Genomic DNA, 22933 nt, shown 5'->3' with positions numbered 1-22933 from the left:
TCCCTTCCTCCCTCCTTTTCTTTTTCTCTCTCCCTCCCTCCTTCCCTCCCTTACTCTCTCTTTTGTTCAAGACAAGATTTCTACTTTCTATGTGTAGAACTGGCTGAATTGGAACTCTGTAGACCAGGCTGACCTTAAACCGAGAGATTTGCCTGCCTTTGTCTCCCTAGTACTGGTAATAAAGGTGTGTACTTCCGTGCTTGGCTTCTGGCTTACTTTCTTATACAGCCCAGACCCACCTTCCAAGGAATAGTGCTATCACCAATCAAGACAGTGTCCCACAGACATTGCCAGGGGCCAGTCTGATCTAGCCATTTCAGATGGTTTGCCTATTTTAAATTAGATTATTTTATTGTTGTTGTTAGTTCTTTGAGCTCTTTATATATTCTAGATGTTGTGCTTTTTTTGAGACAGGGTCTTAAAATGTAGCCTGGCTTGGAACGTACTATATATCTCAGGCTATCCTCAAAACTCATGATCCTGAGTGCTGGGAGTTTTGGTGTGAGCCACTGTGCCCAGCCTATGCTCTGGATATTAACTTGGTAACAAATGAATAGTTGGCAAATATTTTCCCCAGTTTTGTTGATTGTCTTTTTGTTAACCAAAACCATAAGCCTTGACTTGAACTTCATGTTTTACAGCAAAAACAAAAAACACGCAAACAAAATCCTTCCCCTCCCCATTTAAAAGCCAACCAACTAAAAAATGGATCCCAAATGTAAATGTAAAACTTAAAACTTAATAAAACAGAGTGGGAGGCAGATATGGCTCAATCCCTAGAATATGAAGGAAAAAAAGAAAAAGAAAACCTCAGGACATTGGACTAGGCATCTCTTAGATCTGAAGCTAAAGCTATAATTCCATAAAGGAGGAATTAGGTTTCAAACAAAAACAAAAAACACCCACTTACACTGAGAAAGACCTCCTCAGAAGATGAAAGGCAATTACAGACTGGGAGAAAATATTTTCAAGTTACATAGCTAGAGTATAAAAGAACTTTAAAAATTCAACATGAAAACTGACGCAGTTTAATTAGGAAATAGGCTAGAGACACAAAGAAGGGATATTATATCGAGAATGATATACAGAGGGAGAAGAAGCACATGGGAGGATGCCCAACATCTCAGCATTTAAGGAAGTAAAAACTAAAGTCACAATGAGATATAGTTGCATATTCTGACACATACCAATCTGAATGGCTAAAATGAAAACAAGAGCATTATGAAATGCTGATAGAATATATATAAGGGCTCTCTAAAAATGGCTCATCTGTTCCTACAAAACAATAAGCATGCTACTAGCACATAATCCAACAGTGCACTTCTGGGAATTTATCTCAGAGAAAGGTATATTTGTGTAAATACAGAAACCAGGACACAAAAGTTTATAGAATCTTTATAATATAAAGTATACATGGGAGCTAGAGACATGGATCAGCAGTTAAGAGTACTTGCTTCTCTTGCATAGGACTTAGATTCAATTCCCAGCACTTGCATGATGGCTCACAATTTGTAGCAGTCTTTGTTTGGGCCACCAACCAGCTCTCAAGTAATGACATGGAAACTTATTATTAGTTATAAATGTTCATCCTTAGCTTATACTCATTTCTGGCTAGCTTTTTTTCTTTAACTTAAATTAACCTGTTTCTCTTCATCTATGTTTTGCCTTGGAGCTTTTTACCTTACTTTCATTCTGTATGTCCTACTCTATGTCTGGCTTGCTGACATCTCCCTGGCTGGCTGCTCTGGGCATCTTTCTCTCTCCCCCATTTTCCCTTCTCTTTTTTCTTCCCTGGCTTAGATTCCTCCTCCTTCTTATTCTCTCTGCCCACAGCCCCACCCATTCCTCTACTGCCTAGCTATTGACTGTTCAACTTTTTATTAGACCAGTCAGGTGCCTTAGGCAGGCAAAGCAACACATCTTTACATTATCAAACAAATACAACATAAATAAATGCAGCACACCTTTATACAGTTAAAGTAATATTGTGCAACATAAACAAATGTAACACATCTTTACACAGTTAAAGTAATATTTCACACCAACAACTGCCTGTAACTCTAGATCAAGGAGATCCAATGCCCTTTTCTGCTCTTCAGGTATGAGACATGCATACAGGCATACATGCAGATAAAACACCTATATTCATAAAAAGAAAAAGCTTATAACTAGAAGCACAGATAGGAATATTCTGTTCATGAGTATATCAATGTCAGTACTATAGATGTGATGCTATACAGCAGCATTCCTAATTATCATTCAGAGAAAAGGAATAAAGAATACAAAGGTTCTCTGGACCATCTCTTTTTTTCCAGGCAACCATGTATTTATTGTGTTTGGGAGGCAGAGTAAGGGGAAAACCCCAGCAGGAAGAAGATTGGGTGCAGTCTATAGTTCCTGGTAAAGAGCAGGAAGGTCTCTGTTGTACCAATCACAGACTGTGAGAGGGGGCTCAATAGATCATTCCCTTTGTTTCTTCATGGGCTGCCTTGAGCTTCTCAAAATTCTTCAGGATGATGTCATATAATACAGCATAAGCATTATGGATCTCCATGACCATCAGATGGATCTCCTAGTACTCTGCCTTGTCCAGCTTGTGTACCAGCTGCCGATAATCACCCACATGGGGCTGCTTGGCTGCTTTGGTCACCACATCACCCCTCTCTGAGAAGTACTTAGAGATTTGAGTGTGGAAGCTGATCATCAGCTCAAAACCTTCTCCTGGACAGCCACTCCAAAATTATCCCCATCTTCTATCCGAGGTATCTGTAGTTGCAACCAAGTAGTGACCAGATTGAGTTGCTCAAGGACATCCTTGATCTCAGGCTTTAGGCACTGCAGGAGGGCCACAATCTTTTCATTGCAGTTCAATGGGCCACAGGGAGGGCCTTTGTCTTCATCTTCCCCCTTTTTTCTTCTCATCCTGCTCTTCTTTCTCCTGTTGTTTCTTCTGGTCTTCTTTCTCTTTGAAAGGTACTGGGATGTCCAATGGAGCCTTCAGATTGCCCAGGTTTGTTTCATTGAGAGCTGGCTCCGTTAGGAATGCATCCAGCTCTGAGATCTTGGGAAAATAGCTCCCAAGCAGGTTCTCTGTCTTACTACACACATCTTCCTGAAACACATCCACCTTGGCTTGGATTTCAGGATGGACCCTCAGTGTGGCCATGGTCGGAGCAGGGGGCTGAGTGCCGCACGAGGAGCCTGGAGTAGGCAGCAGGAAGGCTGGACCATCTCTTATAATTGTACATATACTTCAGAAACAAAAGATCCTTGGATATGAAAGGATTAGTGTGAGAAGTACAGATACTAAGAAGTACAGATACACTTTTGTGTCTGGTCATATTCCAAAGCCCCGGCTCAGTGTTTTTACCAGACAGTACCATGTTGGTTCATGTGACTCCTCAAACACTGCAGATTTGGGAGATTCTTCCTTATGTATCCATTGTCTCCTGCTTCTTGATTTTTGTTAGACATAAAACAGATTTCTTAATTTCAGTTCCAGAATCTTTCCTAAGTTTAGGAAACTGTCATGTCTTGATTAACTGTTAAGATTTCACTTTTGCAGTAAGTTTTCATCAAATGGTTAGAGTTATCTTTCCTGGGGTGATTTTCCTTGTTGCTTGTATGATAGAGATTTCTACTTGTCCCCCAACTTTCATTCCCTTCCCTTTTAAACAGAACTTTGCATTTTGAGTTTGGCCTATGACCACCCATAGTGAAGGTTGTACTGCCTAGATTTCATTGTAGTGATGTGTGAGTCTGTGACCAAATGAAGACATTCTATTTTGATTGAGTTACAAAATAAATGGAGCTATCAATTTACTTAAAAACAACAATGGTGAATAGATCAATTAAAATACTTTCTATAAATGTGGTGTGTTCTGTGTTGAACTATGTCTCCCAAAAGATATGCTGATCTTTTAACCTCAGCACATACAAATCTGGTCTTCTTTGGAACAGGGTCTTTATAGAAGTCATTTAGTTCAGTTGTGCTCAGATGGGAATAGGACAAGTATCTATCATAAAAAGCAACAAGGAAAATCACCTCAGGAAAAAGAACTATGACACTTGGAGTGTTGCTCTATGACTGTCACACAAAGACAGATTCAGGGAGCATGTATGTGACATATCTGTCAGAGGGATGCATCTAAGCCATTGGTTCTTAACCCCTCAGGGAATTGAATGACCCATTGAATGACCCATCCACAGGGATTGCCTAAATCCATCTGGATATCAGATATTTACATTATGGTTCATAACAGTAGTACAATTATAGTTGTGAAGTAGCAATGAAAATAATCTTATGGCTGGGGTCACCACAATGTGAGGAACTGTATTAAAGGGTCATAACATTAGGAAAGTTGAGAACTGCTGGGTGAAGGAACATCTGGGGCTAGAGAAGCTAGCAGAAGGCATGGAGCAGATGCTCCCTTAGAGCCTTCTGGAGGGAGGGCTTGCTCATACCTCTGTGTTTGGCTCCAACCTCCAGAGCTGTAAGACAATAAATATGGGTCTCTTATTTTAAGCCATGCAGTCTGCATGATTATACAGACCTATGAAAGAAGTACAGTGTTTTTACAGTTCCTTGGGGTGCTTCATTCTTAAGTGTGTGTCATTAGGTGATTAGGTCATAAAGATGGAGCTCTAATGAATGTGTTTAGTATCTCTGTTAATGAGACCGAACGGAGCTTGTCTTTTCTACTGTGGCAGAAAACAGCAAGGAAACACCCCTCTATGGAGGGGAGGAATGAAAGAGATACAGAGAGAGAGAGAGAGAGAGAGAGAGAGAGAGAGAGAGAGAGAGAGAGAGAGAGCTCTGCCTCTCATACCCCTTAGCAAAATGAATCTGCTGCCATCTTGGTCTTAGATTCCAGACTGGGAGAAATAAATTTCTAACCTTAATGCATTACCCAGTCTAAGGCAGTTTATTGTTAAAGCCCAAATGGATTAAGTCAGGGTGTATTTAAAAATGGGCTGTCCATGCAAAGATTTCTTAATTTGCGTTCTGAGACATTTGGACTGGCTGTACCTCGTGTTTCTTAGAAAAATCTCACAGTATCAAACATGGAAATTGTTCATTTTTCTAAAGCCTTCTCTTCCAGCTTCTGTGTGCTTTTACCACTATTTGATGTGCTTGAATGCCAGGCAAAGTATAACGTGAACGGTAGATGCAAGCACTGGGTGGTTTCCATGGAGACCTCCCTTCCTTTGTTCAGTTGTCAGGGAAACATTTAGTTTCAGTTTGTGGGGTCTACCTATTTCCACAGCTCATGGAAGGGGTTTGGTTAAATCTCCTCAACAGCCTTATGAATTCAGAGCATAATTTGTTTAGTCCCTTTGGAATTATATTACATTTTCCTGCAGCCCACGGATGTCAACTAATATTCTGTCTGAAGTAATCAGACCGCTCATTTATACATATGCAGTACTTGTTTTTTTTTTCTCTCTTTTGAGCTTTGGGGTGAAAACTGAGGTCCAAAACTGAGAGGCTAACTCCAGAAAATCGATGTCAAATGCCTCATGGTTCTAGTACATGTGGGTTGTTTTTTGAGACAGGGTCTTGAACTGGCATTGGGTGGCTTTGAGCTTTATGTGTGTAGCCACGCTGGCTTCAAATTTATAGTAATCCTGACTCAGCCTTCAAAGTGCTGAGATTTACTTGGATTAGCCATTGTGCCCACCTAGTCCATGTGCTTTAACCTTCCCTATGGTATGAAAGACCTGCATAAAACTATTGATAGGCTGTTAAAAGCTGGCTGGCTCAGCATGTGTGTTTATTTCTTTTAGTTTCTGTTGTTGAATCTGTAGCTGGAGATGGGAGTGGTGAGTGGAAATGCTGGTAAGAGCACAGATTCTAGGTGCGAGCAATCCAAATAAGTGAAAATCCCCTAGAAGTTTATCTCTATTGTGACAACTTCTCCTTTACAAATCAGTCAGGTGAGGTAGACTGAGAATGCTTTGCAACTCCTCCCTTCAAGAGGTGGAGACCATTTCTTAATTCTTAGTATTTTGACTGGCCTTCTAACTTGGGTTGACCATAGTCTATAGTAGAAGTAACCTTGTGGAGGCTTTGAGCCCAGGCACGAAGAATCATTTCAGTTTTTTTTACTGCTTTGGTAACTCTGTCACTGTGTGGATAAACCACAGGCATGGGCTGCAGTACGGGAGTCCATGTGAAGGAAAATGTCAGTACCAAGCTAACCCAATAGCATAAATGCACAAGCCTAAGTGAGTCCACCTGAGATGATCAGTGGTGTTTCGCCTAGATCATTGTAGTTGCCCAGCTGAACTCAGCCCAAATTACTGAGCCCCAGAATTTTGAACTGAAGCACTGCTTTAAGGCATTTAACTTTGGGGGTGATTTGTTATCCAGTGGTTGGTAATTGCTATAGCCAGGTTTGGAAGCTCTTGAATGATCAAGGTTCATCTGTAACATATCTTCTGTCACTCCCAACATTCTTACTAACAGTATCTAGAAATAATTGTGCTTAATTGAAGGATAAAAGATGCTATTTGCAGGATTTTTTCAGTAGTTTCACCTCTTTCTAGGAAAGCTTCAGAGGAGATCCGAAAGATGCACAGGCAGAGGGCTGTAGGGGCCACAACTACAGCCTACTCACACCACAGAATTAGCTCAGTGAGGATGCTGGTATTCTAGCTACTGAAGATTGGCTGCCCCAAATACAATACAAACATTGCCTTTCTTACACAGGTGTTGGACTGTCCTTAGATCTGGGTGTTGCAGTTATCCACTTTGCATCAAAGATTCAAATGCCTGTTATCTATCAGATTCTATCAAGTTGACAGTCATAATTGGTCACCACAGTGGCAAAGTGCTTCCCTTATCAGCATAAGGCCTTAGGCTCTATCCTCCCAGCACTACAAAACAAACAGAAAAGAAAAACAAGTGTCAAATGAACCAAATTCATTGTACAACTAGTCAACCTATAGGCTCACTAAGATATGGGTTGTATCTGGCCAAGGTTAGTCCTGTACCCAGACTTTGACTTTCAATAAATTAGGAAAGTATGTGGATTGAGGTTGTAGCTTGGTGGTAGAGTGCTTGCTTAGCATGCAGAGGGCTGTGCATTCTGTTCCCTAGCCACACACAAAAGAAAGTAGCTGCCATTTTTAGCTTATTTAGTTGAAAGCAGGTGGACAACTTCATGAATAGTGATAGGATTCTGATGCTAGGAAGCCAAAAGAAAAATGGCAAATGTTCATTAGTTCTACCCTGTATGCTGGTCAACTCAGTTGCTTTTCACACAAGATGAAGCTGGATTTGTGGTTTGTTCCTACAGTTCCTACAGGAAGCAGTTCTGAGGCTGTACCCTAGCTGTGGTTTCCTTTCATAGATATATGCTGGTGGACATTTGAAGCTACTGGGACCTAACTTACATATAGCTCTGGCAACTGAGGTATGAACAGTACATCTTTCAGTTGCTTGACCCAAAGATACTCCATTCATTTCATAATGTCCTCCCTATAGGCATTGAATGATTGATACCTTTTTGAGTCTATAGGTTGATTAGTTGTACAGTGAATTTGGTTCATGTGACACTTGTTTTTATCTTCTGTTTGTTTTGTGGTGTTGGTAGGATGGAGTCTAGGGCCTTATGCCAACAAGGGAAGTACTCTGCCACTGTGGTGCTCAGTCTTGCCTGTCAACTTGAAAGAATTTAGTATCACCCAGGCAACTCTTGCATTCATTTCACTCTGCTTCCTGACTGTGGATACTGTGTGACCTGTTGCCTCACACTCCTATAGACATTGACTCCCTGCCATGATGGATTACTCAAATTCAAGCAACAGCAAACCCTTCCTTAAGTTGCTTTTTGTCAGAGTATTTTGTCATAGCAGTGAAACAAATAATATATGCTGTTGGAGAGAGTGACCCTGAATATGGAAGAAGGGTCCTTACCCAGATGTAGTGAGCTTTGGATGCCACTGGGCTCTTCAGCTGAGAGCTTGCCAGGATGGCAGGAAGTTGAGAGATGTGTTTGTTATTTTATAACAACTGGATGAGGCCTTCATTAGGAACTTGAAAAAGAAACCAAATAACTGAAGTCAGATTACTTAGTTCATCCAAGGCAGGTATTTCTGGAATATGTTTAGCTCCTTCAGTCTATTTGGGTTTTGAGTCAAGAGGAGAACTCCAATGTGACCTAGACTGAACTTACACTTATTGATTCTGCCAGCATGCCAAAGATCTTTGTATAATACTAGTGATCCACTTACTAGAAATGCCCTGGTATGTCCTATTGTTATTAAGGTATTAGTTGTTTTTTTTTTTTAAAGAAACATGTGTGCCTAAAACATTCTGCACAAATATAGAACATATTGAAATCAACTCAGGAAAATTCTAAATAACCCAAAACTGTAATTTTACCCTTTTTGGCATTTTTTTTCCAAGATGGGGGTTCAAGATGGGGGTCTCACTCTGTGACTCTGGCTGCATTCTGTAGACTAGGCTGGCCTTTAACTCACAGAGATCCATCTGCCTCTGCCTCCAGTGCTGGAAATTAAAGACGTGTGCCACCATGCTTGGCTCTTTTTTATCTTTTGAGACAGAGTCTTATTATGTAGCTGAGGCTAGCCTGGAATTTACTATTTAGCTCAAACTGACCTCCAATATATGATGATCCTCCTATCTTAGCTTCCTGAGTGCTATGATTAAAGGCATGCCACCATAGGCCTGGCTTTTGTTTTCGAACAGCACTAAAAACGTTAGAAAATGAACTATCGGCAAAGCTAATCCTTTGGCTTGTGAGTTAAGTGTGAGTTGCCAGAAGCAGCAGAAGTTTTATATAATTCTGGCAGTTCATTTGTGTTCACCTGAGATTTCTGTGCTTCCGGCCACACAGAACTTCTGTGCTATGCAAAACCCTGAAACTTGGGCCAGAATCCTGAAAGTAATTTTCTCTAATAATCTGTGCTATAATTGCATTTTAATTCAGTTCTAGCGTCAAGACTGCTTGAGTGTATGTGTTGTGTTTTCTTCATTTCATTAGTTTCTGCTTTTTAGGCCAGTGCCTGGCACAGTCTGTCCTTAGTCAATTTTATTTATTACTGTGGAGCCTGCTATTCTATTCTTCTAAATTGATGGAGAGGGCCCTTTGTGACTTGGCAGTTCACTTCATGGCCCACCTCCCCCTTGCTGACCTTTTCATTGTTGGATCCCTATTTCTTCCCAGGCATGTGCCAGCTCTGAGGAACCCTTGAACCTGTGGTGATAAATACCCACATGATTGCAGCCATCTGGGCAGTTTTAAAAGTCATGACATTGGCTTGGCAAACAAGGCCTAGTTGAAAAAAGTCACAAGAGAGCAGCATCAATGAAATCATTACACCAGTCCCCATTTTCTTCAAATTTAGGTGCATAATAAAAAAATTTCCTTAGAACCAAGCATGGTACCTCACATCTGCAATCCCAGAACAAGAGATGGAGGTGAAAGAAGGAGTATCAGAAATTCAAGCCTAGCCTTGGCTACATGAGACCATGTGACTGTCTCAAAGCTGGTATTGGATAAGTGCCTGATGCCCACCATGGCTGTCTTCACTTTGATAACTTCCTTTCTTTGTATACCAGGGACCTTTACTGGACATGCTCAGCTTTGTAGTCTGGAGCTGTGCAGGTTCTCTTCATCTTCCCAAGACTCCCTGAAGTAGCTAGTATCTTGCTGTGGATTATCTCTCAAGTATGTTGGGAGTGTGGGAGGTAATCACTGTAGTGAGCTCTACAGAGAAGGGGACCTGTCTTCTTACTTGCGAGAACTTCCAATATTAGCCAACCTGCTGGTGGCTGCAGTTTAGAGTTCTTAGGTTCTACAGCAGTGGATAGCAGGTAATTGGCTCCAGAGCCTGATCCACCTGCTGATCTCAGACTCATGAGTAGCAAACTGCTGCATTATTTGCAGTTGATGAAATCTGCTCTTGGCTACTGAAGGGGAGGCTCATGCACGTTACTGCCTGGAGTTTTATGCTTGTTAACATATGGTCCGCTAACTCTCTATAATCACCTGTGGACTGAGATAGGTTAAATTTTGGTGGTCTGAGTTGTTATTTTCTCTCTCTCTCTCTCTCTTCCTCTAGAGTAGCTCAATTTTATTTTTTAAAGTTTCTTATTTTATTTTATTTTTATTTTACATACTGATCCCAGTTCCCCCCTCCCTCCCTCTCATGCCCCCCCACCCTCCCCTCACATTCCCCCCCCCACTCCACATGTAGGGTGATGCCTCCAGGAGGGGTCATCTAAATCTGTCAAGTCATTTGGAGTAGGGACTAGGCCTTCCCTCCTGCCTCTAGGTTAAGGAACTATCCCTCCATGGGGGATGTGCCCTAAAGTCCTTTTGTGCACGAGGAATACATCCTGGTTCTACTGTTCGAGGTCTCACGTGCTTTCCTCTACTCCCCTTCTCTTTCTCCTAGTTTCCTCTTCACTCACTGCCCCCCCCACTCCCCATGTGCTTTCGAGATCCATACCATCCTGAACGCTCCTGATCTCGTCTGATCTCAGAAGCTAAGCAGGTTCGGGCTTGGTTAGTACTTGGATGGGAGTAGCTGAATTTTAAACAAAAGATTCTCTTTCAAGATGGCACCTGGCTGCATTGCCTTTCAAATCATATAGAGTACAAACTAGGATTCCTCTCCATTACTGGCCCATCTGCTGGAAGAACCAGTCTCATCAAAGCCTACAACTAGACTTGAGGCTTGTCATTTGTCCTATGGGTAGGATTGCCAGTTTCTTTTCACCAAGGCCACCTCCATCTGGCTTACTTTTGGATGAGGTTTCTGCTTCCTGTCCCCCTACTAGGAGCCATTTGATTGGAGCTGTGTTCTACTTGCCTTTTTTTGGGGGGGGGAATTATGTTATTTGTAAGTTTTAGCTTTCCTGTCCAGGCAGCTAAGAATGACCTTGAAGTCCTGACCCTCCTGTCTCCACCTCCTGAGTGCTTGGTTACAGGCATACAGCACCTCTTGTACTTTTTTGTTTGTTCTTTTGAGACAGCGTTATTCTGTGCAACATCTTTAGCTGTCCTGGAACTCTTCATACAGCAGGCTGGCCTCAAACTCACAGAGATTTGCCTGAGTTTGCACCAGGTCCAGATTTTGCTACCATTGCCAGGAGTCCCACAAAGAGATCAAGCTCCACAACTACACATATATGTAGAGGGTCTAGGTCTGTCCCATGCCAGCTCCCTGGTTGTCAGTTGTATCTGTGAGTATTCATGAGCCAGGCTAGTTGTTTCTGTGGATTTCCCTCTGATGTCCCTGACTCCCTGGCTCCTACAATCCCTCCTCCTCAGCAGGACTCCCTGAGCTTGGCCCAATGTTTGGCTGTGGGTCTTTGACTCTGCTTCTATCGTTTCAATCACTGGATGAAGGCTCTCCACTGACAACTGGGGTAATCACCAATCCAACCACAGGAGATAGCCAATTCAAGCTATGCTTCTACTGCTTCTGTCTTACCAAAAGCAGTCTACAGACTCAATGCCATCCCAACCAAAATTCCAACTCAATTAAATTTTTTTAACCTGGGAGATTTATTTGTATATATTTAGAGAGCATTCTATTATAGTTATTTAGTGTATATTATATTGCTATACATAAAGTATAGAAAATAATCTGCTGTTTGTAATCACACCTAAGCCCTGTATGTCTGCTTTCTCTTTAGTGAGGTGGTTTGGTTTAGGCTTATACTGCAGTCTGACATATTATGCAATACGATAATAGTGGCTTGCTGAAATGACATTAGAAAGGTTAAATGAATGGAAAAGAGGAAGCCAGTATGTAGTTGACTTGTCTGTTCATTTGTTTCCTAAGGGGTTTGGGTATAGTTTATGATTGTGTCTTTCAAGCTCTCTTCCATATTATTGTTGAGTGTGCCTACTGACATCCACTGGGGTATGCTGAACACAAGAAAGTGGGTCTCTCGAGTGGCAAAGCACCACTGCGATATTCTGTGTTCTGAATCTCAGGGCTAGGATAAATAATAGTGAAGATTTAGGTTTGAACCAGTATTCTCCTGGCTAAATAAGGGGGAATGGAGCAGTTCACAATCTCTTATATTCTTGTAGGAACTGTTGGCTATATGGTGTGATAAGATTAAAGATAATTTAGTAGCCACTCATAAAAGTAATTACAACACAAGAGAGAACTCTACAGGCTGTGAAACCTAACCCAGTAGACATTCAATGAGCGGTACAATGTAGACCAACCATCATGAAGTATGACTCTTAGGGCACAGTCATGACAAAGCCACACCATTGACTTGTGCTGGGCACTGAGGATATGGAGGACAAAATAGGGTGAGGTGCAATGGAAACACTTAACAGTACCAATTGTGCATTTCCCGTTGTGCTTCTTCCTTGTCAGGAATGAGATGATCTGCCTGCCTGATAGACTTCTTGCCCCGATATATGCCTTGTCCATAATGGATTGAAATCCTTCCCCCTTTAAGTTGTTTGTGTTAGGCATTTTGTCACATTGATGAAAAGTCTGACATCGTGCATAAGGTTTCAGAGGTAACAGTCATTGGGTAACTTGAAGAACAAGCCTGGCAGGCAAAGAAACAAAGACACATTTGGCTTCTATGTAGAGGACTCCTTAATGGGTGTTGAGAAACAGACTGGTGTCTGGTGTGCTTAGAGCCTTAGTTAGTTTCAGGGTGGGGATTGTTGCAAGGGTGGTTTGGATCAGATAGAAGGACCTCAAAACCCATACTCAGGGTTCTTTTACTGGAAGGACATGAGGAGCCTGGGAAGTGATATGGAACTGAAAGGGGCCTGGTTCTAATAAGAGACTGTGGAGTGAAGATTGAGGCTGGTGGATAAAGGAGCACAGTCTAGAGCAGAACTTGAACCTCATAAGCTGAGAGCAGTTTGAATTTGCCAGCTGCAGGAGAGAGTGGGAAGGCGGAGTGGGGGAGGAGAGTCTTGGAGAATCCTTTTAGCCCCCTTTATACTAAGGGTTTAAAATTTTGTAGACCATTTTGTGGAGACATTTAAAAATACTTGAAAGAGAGAAACATATTCAAACCGTTGAACTATTCTAAAAATGTATTACCTTTCAGCTAGGAAAGAAAGTATTATTTCAGGCAAACTGGAGCATATATGGACTGGTTACTTAGCACAGTCACTTAATCTTTACAGAATTAGGTAGGAGGGAAGCTTTTTAGTGATCTTCAACCTCCTTCTGGAACCATGTCCAGATTCTTTCCAAAAGGCTAGTGAATATTACTGATTTGTATCCAATGTTCAGTTTGGTGTACATCTGTAAGTTATTAAGAAGTTGATTTCATCCATTCCTCTTTTCCATCTCCTGCTTCCTACCTGAGAAAACATCCTACTCCATAGGTTCTCATTCTATACTGGAAAACTGCACAATATGTAATCTAAGATGGATCCAGCCAAGTGTGTTACACATTTAGAGCAAACTAAAGAAGAGGGATGAAGGAGCCAGTTTATAAAATATCTCCTACTAATTGAGTATCTGGGTATATCACTTTCTTCTTTAGATATCATTAAAATATTTCTACCCACACCTTAGAACTTAACCATGGAAATTTTGTTTTTTGAGACAAGGTTTCTCTGTGTAGCAGTCCTGGCTGTCCCAGAACTCTGTAGACCAGGCTGTCCTTGAACTCACAGATATCTGTCAGCCTCTGCCTCCTGACTGTTGGGATTAAAGGCATGCACCACCAGAGCCTGGCTTCTGTGGAGAATTTAACCAGAAAATACTAATGAACTAAAGAAAAAAAAAACCCTACCAAACTCCAAAACAAAATCAAGCCAAACAAACAAACCCCAACCAAACAACAAATGAACAGAAACTTCTAAAATTAGCCTGCATTTTGGATTGAAAAATATCAGGCTGATGAGCTCCATAGGTAAGTTCTGCAGGTTTAGAATTGTTTTCTCACCTTATGTATTTTAGAAAGGTCTTGGCATATCTCTGGGAGGTTTGGTGTACAAAGAGCAAGACTTAAGGGCTTACTGTACTTCTGTGTGTATATACTTCTCTGTCTGAAATGCAGAGATTCTAGCAGTATAATCAGAATATAGAAGCAAATATAAATATGTTTGATGGGGAATATTTTAAGGTGTGTGATTTTTGTTTATGCTGCATTTATTTAATTCTGTGAAGCTGTGTTATTTTGCCTGTTTGTAATACACCTGATGGACAAATAAAGAGCTAAATGACCAATAGCGAGGCAGCAACAAGGATGGGTGGGGCTGGCAGGCAGACAGTATAAATAGAAGGAGTAATGAGGAAGAGGAGCAATGAGAGAACAAGGGGAGGAGGAGGCAAGAGGCCAGCCAGCCAGCCATGGAGTAAGAGTGAAAGTGAGATGTACAGAAGTAAGAAAAGATAAAATACCAGAGGCAAAAGGTAGTCAGGATAATTTAAGAAAAGCAGGTTAGAAATAAGCCAAGCTAAGGTCAGGCATTCCTAACTAAGAATAAGACTCCATCTGTGATTTACTTGGGAGCTGGGTGGTGCCCCTTACACCAAAGGACCAAAACAAAACAAAACAAAACAAAACAAAACAAAAAACCCAAAAGAGTAAAACATCACACAAAACAAGTTGGTTTTCTGATGTCAGATAAGGCAAGTCTTAAAGTACCAGCAATGTTACCAGCAATTTCAGTTACCTGTTGTAAAGCACCTTCCCAGTTTGAGGTAGTAATTACAGTAAAGGAATTGTTCAAAGTCAATTTAGTAGTACATTCACACCTTTTAAAAAGTTCTTTTTTACATTTTATTTGCTTCATGTGTGGCTGCATATGCCGTGGATGTCTGTGTTATGGTGTGCAAGTGTGGCGATCAGAGAACAGCCTATAGGAGTTATCTCATTTCTTCATTTAGGGCCTAGAGATATGACTGACGTGGTCAGGTTTTGCAGCAGGTACCCCTATCTGCTGAAATGTTTTGTTGACACCCTAAATTCACACTTTTTTTCAAATGTAATTGTTCACTTTATAAAATACAGTTCATTTGCTCACTTGCTATGGACTATAATTTCTATTATGAATTATCCTGTAAGACAACTATCTTCAAACTGAAACAACACAAGTACTGTTGTCCATGTTCTCCATCTCTATAACTTAGGATGTATGATTTACATATTCATGGGAGTGAACACATTATAAAATTCAGTTGCATTTTATTTTTAGTGTACATTTCATACACTTGATTGAGAGTTGATTGCATCTTGGGTGTCTATTTCTGTGTTAGGAGGTAAAAGAAAATTGCCCGTTGTCTTGAAGAGATTTTTTGTTAACTGGAGGCAGAGCAAAATGGAAAACTAAAGTAGAATGTGGTAAATGCTGAAATGGACAGTATACAAATTTGAATCTGGAAAATGAACCACTATAAACTTCACTCACTTCAACAATTATTAACTCTTAGTTATGCCTGATTCCCCCACATGCTTAGTCTTCTCTCCCTTTCTTATTTGAAGTACATCCAAGACAGTGTATCATGGGATAGGCATTTTTAGATATTTGAATAGAGTGCTTTCAGAATGCACTGGAAAAATAAACTATTATACCCAAGATTTTAGGAAGGATCTGTAGAAGAGAAACAGTTGAGTTCAGTCTAAATGTGGAGGAAGGGTATTCTAATTGTAGGTGACAGAATGGGACCAACAGTTACTGCAATGTAAAGTATTTATGTGCATGGTGATTTTTTTGTTTCTCTGAAATGGGCACCTGAAGTATAATTTAATAATAAGTGACTTTGCCTGAGAACTTTATTTTTGTGATACTGGAGCTGAACCTACTAGGGCTTTGTGCATGGTAGACAAGTGTTCTACCACCGAGATTCATCCCTAGCTCTTGACTAATTCACATTCAATTTTGGGAAACCAGGATAACACATAAGTAATGGTAATGACTAATCTGTTCTCTTTTCACTCCAATGAGTTTCTAGACTTTGTACATTAGAATCTACCCTCATGAAAAGTCATCCATTCTTTTATGAGAGGAGTAACAGCCATCGTTTGTCATCTTTACTGTTGTCTTCAAAGGAGGAAGAATAATCAGTTCTGAAACATTGAGAGTGGGTAGAAATTAATGTTTTGCATAAAAAACCCTCTCTGTAAATCAGAGGGGTGAAAGCCCTCAACCATTGCATACGTGTAGGTTCCCAAGGGACTTTTTGGTTATGCTGTCTCAAGGTTTCATCATATAGCCTTGTCTCATTTTTCCTGTTATGAAATGGGGTTTACAGCATCATTTTTCTTGTCTATTTCAGATCACAGAACTGTGTGGTGCAAAGCGGGTTGGTTATTTTGGTCCAACACAGTTTTACATTGCCCTGAAATTGATTGCTGCAGCACAGTCTGGCCTCCCTGTGCGGACAGAGAGTATTAAATGTGGTGAGTATCTCATATTTATATGTTTTATTGTGCACAGCAGTTTTTTTTGTTTTATTTGTGTGAATTCTTTTTGGTGTGCCTAAGGGCTGCTTTATGAGCTTTTGTGCAATTTCTCCTAGCTTTCTCTACATTCAGTGTTAAATACAATAAGAAAACTTATCAGGTAGCTTTGGTTTCTTTTTTTTTTTTTTTTTTCTTCAAATGAGGGAAAATTCATAGAGTGACCTAGGATTAGTTCTCTGTAACTGGCAATTAAGATAGCTTTTGTTCTTTAGTGAGATGAGATTGGGACAGGAATTCTCCAGCCTGTGGCAAAATAATACCATTCAGTTTAATTTTCCACTTGAGGTAGCAGTAATATCATTTAAGGCTCTGTTAGGGATTAGGATGGCATAATGAAAGAGTTACATGGAACTGGCTGTCCCTTTCTCTCTCCCATTCCTATCTGCTCAACTTTTAATTCCATGTTCCTGAGTGAACTGTTCTGACTTTTGGGTTACTAAGATTTTGGCAGAATGTATCTTTTCAAGAGTTCTTCATTGATTTTTGCCCTTTGCCATGTTGGGATGGAACCCAGGGCATTTTGTGCATATTAGACAAAGATTCTACCAGTGAGCTACATCTTTAGCCTTCTTGGAGTTCTGAAAATGTAGGTGGTGGCACATGGGGATGGCATCTTAATTAATCAGTTGTTATTCTAAACAAAATCAATCAGAATTCAGATTTCCTGAAAATTCCTAAGGAAATTATGCAAAAGTCCTTCTGGGCTCTTATCAACCAGCTCAGTTCCCTTGAGAATCACCTGGATGGCTTTAAACACAAAGTGAAAATCTAGGAAGTTGATATTTAATTAGCCTGGCCCATCCAGAGCAGTAGGACTTCTGAGAGCTTTGTATGATTCTTACGTGGAACCAAGGTTGAGAATAGCTCTTCTCATGAACGTTCATGTGAAACATTATCAAGAACTTTTTTTTTAACAGCACAAATATATTTCACTATAGGGCATATCATTTAAGGGAACACTTAATATCAGTATTGTTTAAGTGCTAAGTAAGCATTTACATGACCTTACCAGTTAATGCCTCCCTAATGTTGGTACTAAGTATCTTGGTTTCCTGTTTGCAACTGGACTTAAACAAGTAGCTGAACAGTTTAAGGGGTGGGTGGGAAAACAAACTGTGGAACACAGAGGATTCCTTTTATCTTTCCTTTCTGGGGAATGAACTTGAGCATGTGTGAGAACTAAGGGAGAGTAAGGCAGGATACAGGGTTGGGTTTTTAATCTTTTGGTGAGTGCCACAAACCATTTTAGCAAATTGAATACCTTTTGGGCTTATTTATTTTCCTTTTAGGGTTCTTGCAATCAAACCCAGGGCCTTGGGTATACTAAGTATATGCTTTTTTACTGAGCTCCACCCCAGTCCAGAACTATATTCATATGTGTACAAAGGCATAGGATTATAAAGGAAAGCAATTATATTAGCATATCCATATATATATATATATATATGTCTTTATTAAATGCATTAAATAAAAGACCCCACAGTGTTTGAAACAGCTATCATACCTGCAGAGCAGTAATGAGCATGTAAAATAAATACACCAATCTGTTTACAACTGTAATGACATAAAAACAAACTGGAAGGTTGCAAGTACTATAATGATGCCATAAGGGCTGGCTGCCTCCATGCTTAATGGAAAGAAAGGCTTTAACTTCAGTTAGGGTAGAGGAAATACAGTTGTGGGTTTTTCTGCTCTTTTTTAGGTAACAGACTCCTTGATTTCTTTTGTACAGTTTCTTGGGATCTCTGAGCCCCAATAGTGCAATGGTGTGATTCCTACTGTCTTCAGAATTGTATTTTTCCAGAATGATTCATGTTATGTTGGTACTCTGGCACTATTTGCAATGGAAGGAGAGAGAACTTGGAGGGAAGATAAGTTATATATAGCATGAATGTGTTTACTTCTAAGAGTTTCCCCCCTATTGTTAGGTCTCCTTTTAGCAAACTTAAAATAAATTATAGTTTGGGATAAAACTGTTGTTGTATTTTGAGGCTGGTTCTCACGCTGTAGGCCAAACTGGCCTTGAACTCATGGCTATCCATCTGTTTCAGACTCCCAGATGACACCGGGCTTTAAATTCTTGGCAAAGTAAAAATTTGTCAACTTTATGTTGGTCTATGGTGAGATAGTAGAATTTTTTTCTGTTCTGTGTAATCACAAAATGTGTAAGCCATGTTATAATTTCAAACCTACTACTGCACAGGTCCTTAGGCAAACCATTTTACTTGCCTAGTTCCTTGCTGGAAAATGGCCATTCTCAACCCAGGGGATTTTGTACCATCAGGAGATATTAGCCAGTGTATGGCAACATTTTTTGGTTGTCATAACTGTAGAGAGGATGCTATAGGCTTGCAGTGGGTAGAGGCCAGTGATGGTACCAAATGCCCGCACTGTATGGATCAGGGTCCCTTCTCCCACAATTAAAAATTGTCCAGTCTAATATGCAACAAAGTAATGACACTGAGGAAGCTGCAGGTAAGATGAAAAGCAAACCTTTTTAGGCACAGTGGGGATCCTAATCTTGTCACCTCTCTAGATCCTGAGTGAGGTGGAAAGATCTTGGAGCAGTGGCTCTTGTTTCAGGGGCTTTCCCCCTCTTCAAACAAGAGTTATCTTATCCAAAAACAAAAACCAACCAACCAACAAACAAACAAACAAAAAACCACAAACAAGCAAACAAAAAACCAAAACAGAAGCAGAGATTCTCTGGTGGAACTGAGAGGGTTGTGGGAGGAGTAGTCTGTGTTGTTCTTACTTGGCAAACCTTTCTTTGAAAGCTAGACGATGGATATTTTGAATGGGACAGCCAGTTTGGGGCTTTGTAGAAAAGACAACTCCTTAGGGTGGGTGGGATAGGATAGCCAGGGGTGGAGTGAGGATCCCAGGAGGTAGGGATGTGACCAAGTGAGCCTGGTTGTGTGTAATTCCTTCCCTGAGCAGAGATGGACATTTGAATACAAAATATTATGTTGGGGATTCCCATTAAGCTGAGGTCAGTTCATCTTTTTTGCCTAATATTCATCTCAATTCTTTTCCTTTTTAAAATTCAGTGGCTCTTTTAGCAGCCCTCTTCATACCTTCTCCCTTTCTCAGCCTTCCTATGGGAGCTAGAGCTCCTTTGAACAAATTCCCATATGCATAGTGGTCCCCCACTGTACAACTGGCCAGTTCTGTTTTCTAGGCATTTCATATCTCCACATAATTATGGTCCTCAGCTGTTTGTTGCTTCCTGCCTCCCCAAGGTCATCTTCAACCTTATGAGCAGTGCTTTGTACCTTTATTCATTTATACTTGTTATAAGATTCTTCGACAGAATCTTTGATCTTTTAAAAATTAAAATTACATTTAAATTTGTGTGTCCATGTGTGCAGATGCTTGTGTGTACACATGCTTGTAGATACACACCATGATATGTATGTAGAGGTCAGCAATTTATTGGAATATTCCTGCTTCCTTCCATAGTGCTGGTGTTACAGGTACACACAGCTGTGCTCAGACTTTTACATAGGTTCTGGGGATTTGAAATGATTCTGGAGATGTGCCCATAACCAAGGTAGGAGAATGTGTGAAGTGACACTGTCCTTAAGGGTATCTGGGAGTCCTGGTACAGCTGTTAACATTTGTAATGTTGTTACACTTGTATTCCATTGTTCTCTGGACCAAATGCCTTAAAGCACTGGCCAGGGAATTTAAGAATACCAAGAATCTCTAGGCTTTTTTTCCCTGTAGATATCCTTACAGTAGAGTTATCTACTGCAAGGTAGATAGTATTTCGTATATTCTTGTCTTATGTTTTGGATCCTTTTTGCAGACTGAGCTGAAAGACTTTCTGTGAACAGAGTCACAGGATTGGCTTCTGTGTGATTCATGAAGACCCTGGAGTTGTTTTTTTTTTTTTTAACCTTTTTGCTCAGGTCCTCATGATTTCCCAGAAAAGTGCCTTTATCCATTGAGCAATCTCCCCAGCCTCATCACCTAACAAAAAATTCTAGGGGGCTGGAGAGATGACTCAGCAGTTAAGGATATTTTCTGTTCTTAATTTCTTTCCCATGTGTTAATTAAGTTTGGAGACAAGATTCTAAGCAACTACTACAGAAAGATCTTCTGTGATTGTTCCAGAAGGGCAGCTGGGGGCAGGGAAGGCCAGAACCCCTGCAAGCTGGAGAAGTTTAGGGTAGGGGGTGGTGTATACCAGCCATATCCTGTAATAGGTAGTGGCTGAGGGGCTGGGGAGAACCTGACAGCCATCATCTGTTTTGATATGTTAAATAGGCACCACAGCCATTTGTCCTGGGTTTGAGACCAAACAGAAATCACCCAGTATCTCAATTAGGGTTTCTGTTGCTGTGACAAAGCAATGACCAAAAGGCAAGTTGGAGAGGAAAGGGTTTATTTGATTTACACTTCCAGATTATAGTCATTGGAGGAAGTCAGAACAGGAACTCATGCAGGATCCTGGAGGAAGGAACTGATGCAGAGACCATGGACCGGTGCCGCTTACTGTCTTGCTTCCCATGGCTTGTTCAACCCACTTTTTTTTTATAGAACTCAGGACTACCTGCCCTGTGATGGCACCACTCACCATGGGCTGGGCCCTCTCCCATTGATCACTGAATGAGATGATGCCTTGCAGCTGGATCTCAGGGAGTCATTACTTCAACTGAGGGCTCCTTCTTCTCTGAAGACTCTAGCTTGTGTCAAGTTGACACACAAAAATAGCAAGTACACTCTGCACACATCACTGTACAGTAGGTGCTTTATTGATTACTTTTTTAATAAAATTTCACCATCGAATTCAGTATACAGACAACAAAGAAAAATGAGTATACGGAAGACTTACAGATTTTTACCTTTTGAAATAGCTTGTAGCAGTTGCAGGGAGATGATACTGTCATGGTAAGATAGATGGTTAAAATTCCACTAAGTGAGAGTTGTTCAAAAATCATAGGACTGAAGAAAGTATAGGAAGAATTCAGCTGTATTTTGTCTTTCACTGTTTGGTGTCCTTCTGGAGGCAAAAGCTTGTTTCCTAGGCAAGTGATTCTGGAGATGTGCCCATAACCAAGTTGGGGGAATGTGTGAAGTGACAGTATCCTTAAGGGTATCTGGGAGTCCTGGTACAGCTGTTAACATTTGTAATGCTACACTTGTATTCCATTGTTTCCTGGACCAAATGCCGGTTAAGCACTGGCCAGGGAGCTTATGAATACCAAGAATCTTTTTTTTTCTTGAAGAAGTACTTGAAGTAGACTAATAGTCCCATGGGCAGGCCAGAGTAGAGAAAGTATTTTGTAAGCTCTTGTCCCCTATTTCTAGATCTATTTGCCAGACCCAGCTGAAAGAGATATTTCTGTGAACAGTGTCATAGGCTTCTGTGTGACTCACTAAAACTCTGGAGTTTCTTTTACCTTTTTCCTTTTGAAATCCATTTCTGCCTTTAGTGCTGGAGAGTTGCCCACAGCTGGGAAACATTAAAACATTAGAAATGGTGACCATCTTTCTTTAGATAGGAATCTCGTTTTACGTTTTCAGATTGATTTATCTCTTTATGACTCTTGGGCCCTTAGCTGATTGGTCCCACAGGGGTTTGTCATAATTGTCCACTTCTTTGAGACAAATGTGGACATAGCAACTAAAACTAAACATGTGGATATTAGAAAACCAGCCCCTCTTTGCCTTGGGAGTAGCATACTTGCTCTTGCTAAGATGTTTCCTGGCTTTAGCACAGCATCCATCGTTGGAAGCACAGCTGTGTTTTTGGAGTGGAGGGATGACAGAAGTGCACTCTGGGAATTCTCCTGAACGATGGCTACAGATGCAAATCATTATGCCTAATCCACAATATTATCCTGCTTTGTGTGCATCTTTGTGTCATGTACTTATGGGTGACTTGCTGTGCTGAGAATTAGAGGCATACCAGAGCACCATTTTCATTTTCAGAATAGTTATGTCAGAATTTGAAAGATAAGTAAATATACCACAGCTTTTTTTTTTTTTTTTATTGAACTGTGGGTGGTTTTGACCTTAGAATCTGGCTAAATGTTAGAACAATTGCTCTGACTTCATAATACTTTCTTCATTATGTTATCAATAGACAACCAGAGATTGAGTGCAAACTCATAAAAGAATTATATTGAATGGGAACCTATTCAACCCAGTAAGTTTGTTCCAGGAAGGGGGTGGACATTAATGTAGGGCACTGGTAAGAACCAGCTCGCTTGAGTTCAAACTTTGTTTTGCCCAGAGATTAGTTGTGTGGTCCTGGGGGGGCATTCTGTAGCTTCTTCCCACCAGTTTCTACAGCTGTAAAGGGGGTTGTTAATGCTAGTTTATCTTACAAAATTGCTGTGAAGATAGATGGGGTTGGTATTTGCGGGCCCCTAATGCTGCATCTGGTGTATTTAAGTGGTTATAAGCTTTGCTGGCTATTGTTGCCTCTTGTTTTGATAAAACTCACATCCTTTCTCTGCAGGATCAAGTGGGAGCTCG

General features: G+C 40.6%; 1 protein-coding gene and 1 pseudogene across 1 annotated transcript in view; one reads left to right on the top strand and one right to left on the bottom strand.

The window, feature by feature from the left end:
* Reps2 (RALBP1 associated Eps domain containing 2) overlaps positions 1-22933 on the top strand; it is a gene marked incomplete at its 3' end in the record, with an annotated part of 158602 nt that overhangs the window by 53968 nt on the left and 81701 nt on the right. Inside the window, exon 2 of the mRNA XM_051178746.1 lies at positions 16258-16381. Coding sequence (XP_051034703.1) covers positions 16258-16381 — 124 coding nt within the window. The remainder of the gene's footprint in view (positions 1-16257; positions 16382-22933) is intronic.
* LOC127217727 (proteasome activator complex subunit 1-like) lies at positions 2340-3197 on the bottom strand (annotated as a pseudogene).

Source organism: Phodopus roborovskii, unplaced genomic scaffold (genome assembly GCF_943737965.1).
Source record: "Phodopus roborovskii unplaced genomic scaffold, PHOROB, whole genome shotgun sequence".
Taxonomy (NCBI): domain Eukaryota; kingdom Metazoa; phylum Chordata; class Mammalia; order Rodentia; family Cricetidae; genus Phodopus; species Phodopus roborovskii.
This window is presented reverse-complemented; position numbering and strand designations above follow the sequence as displayed.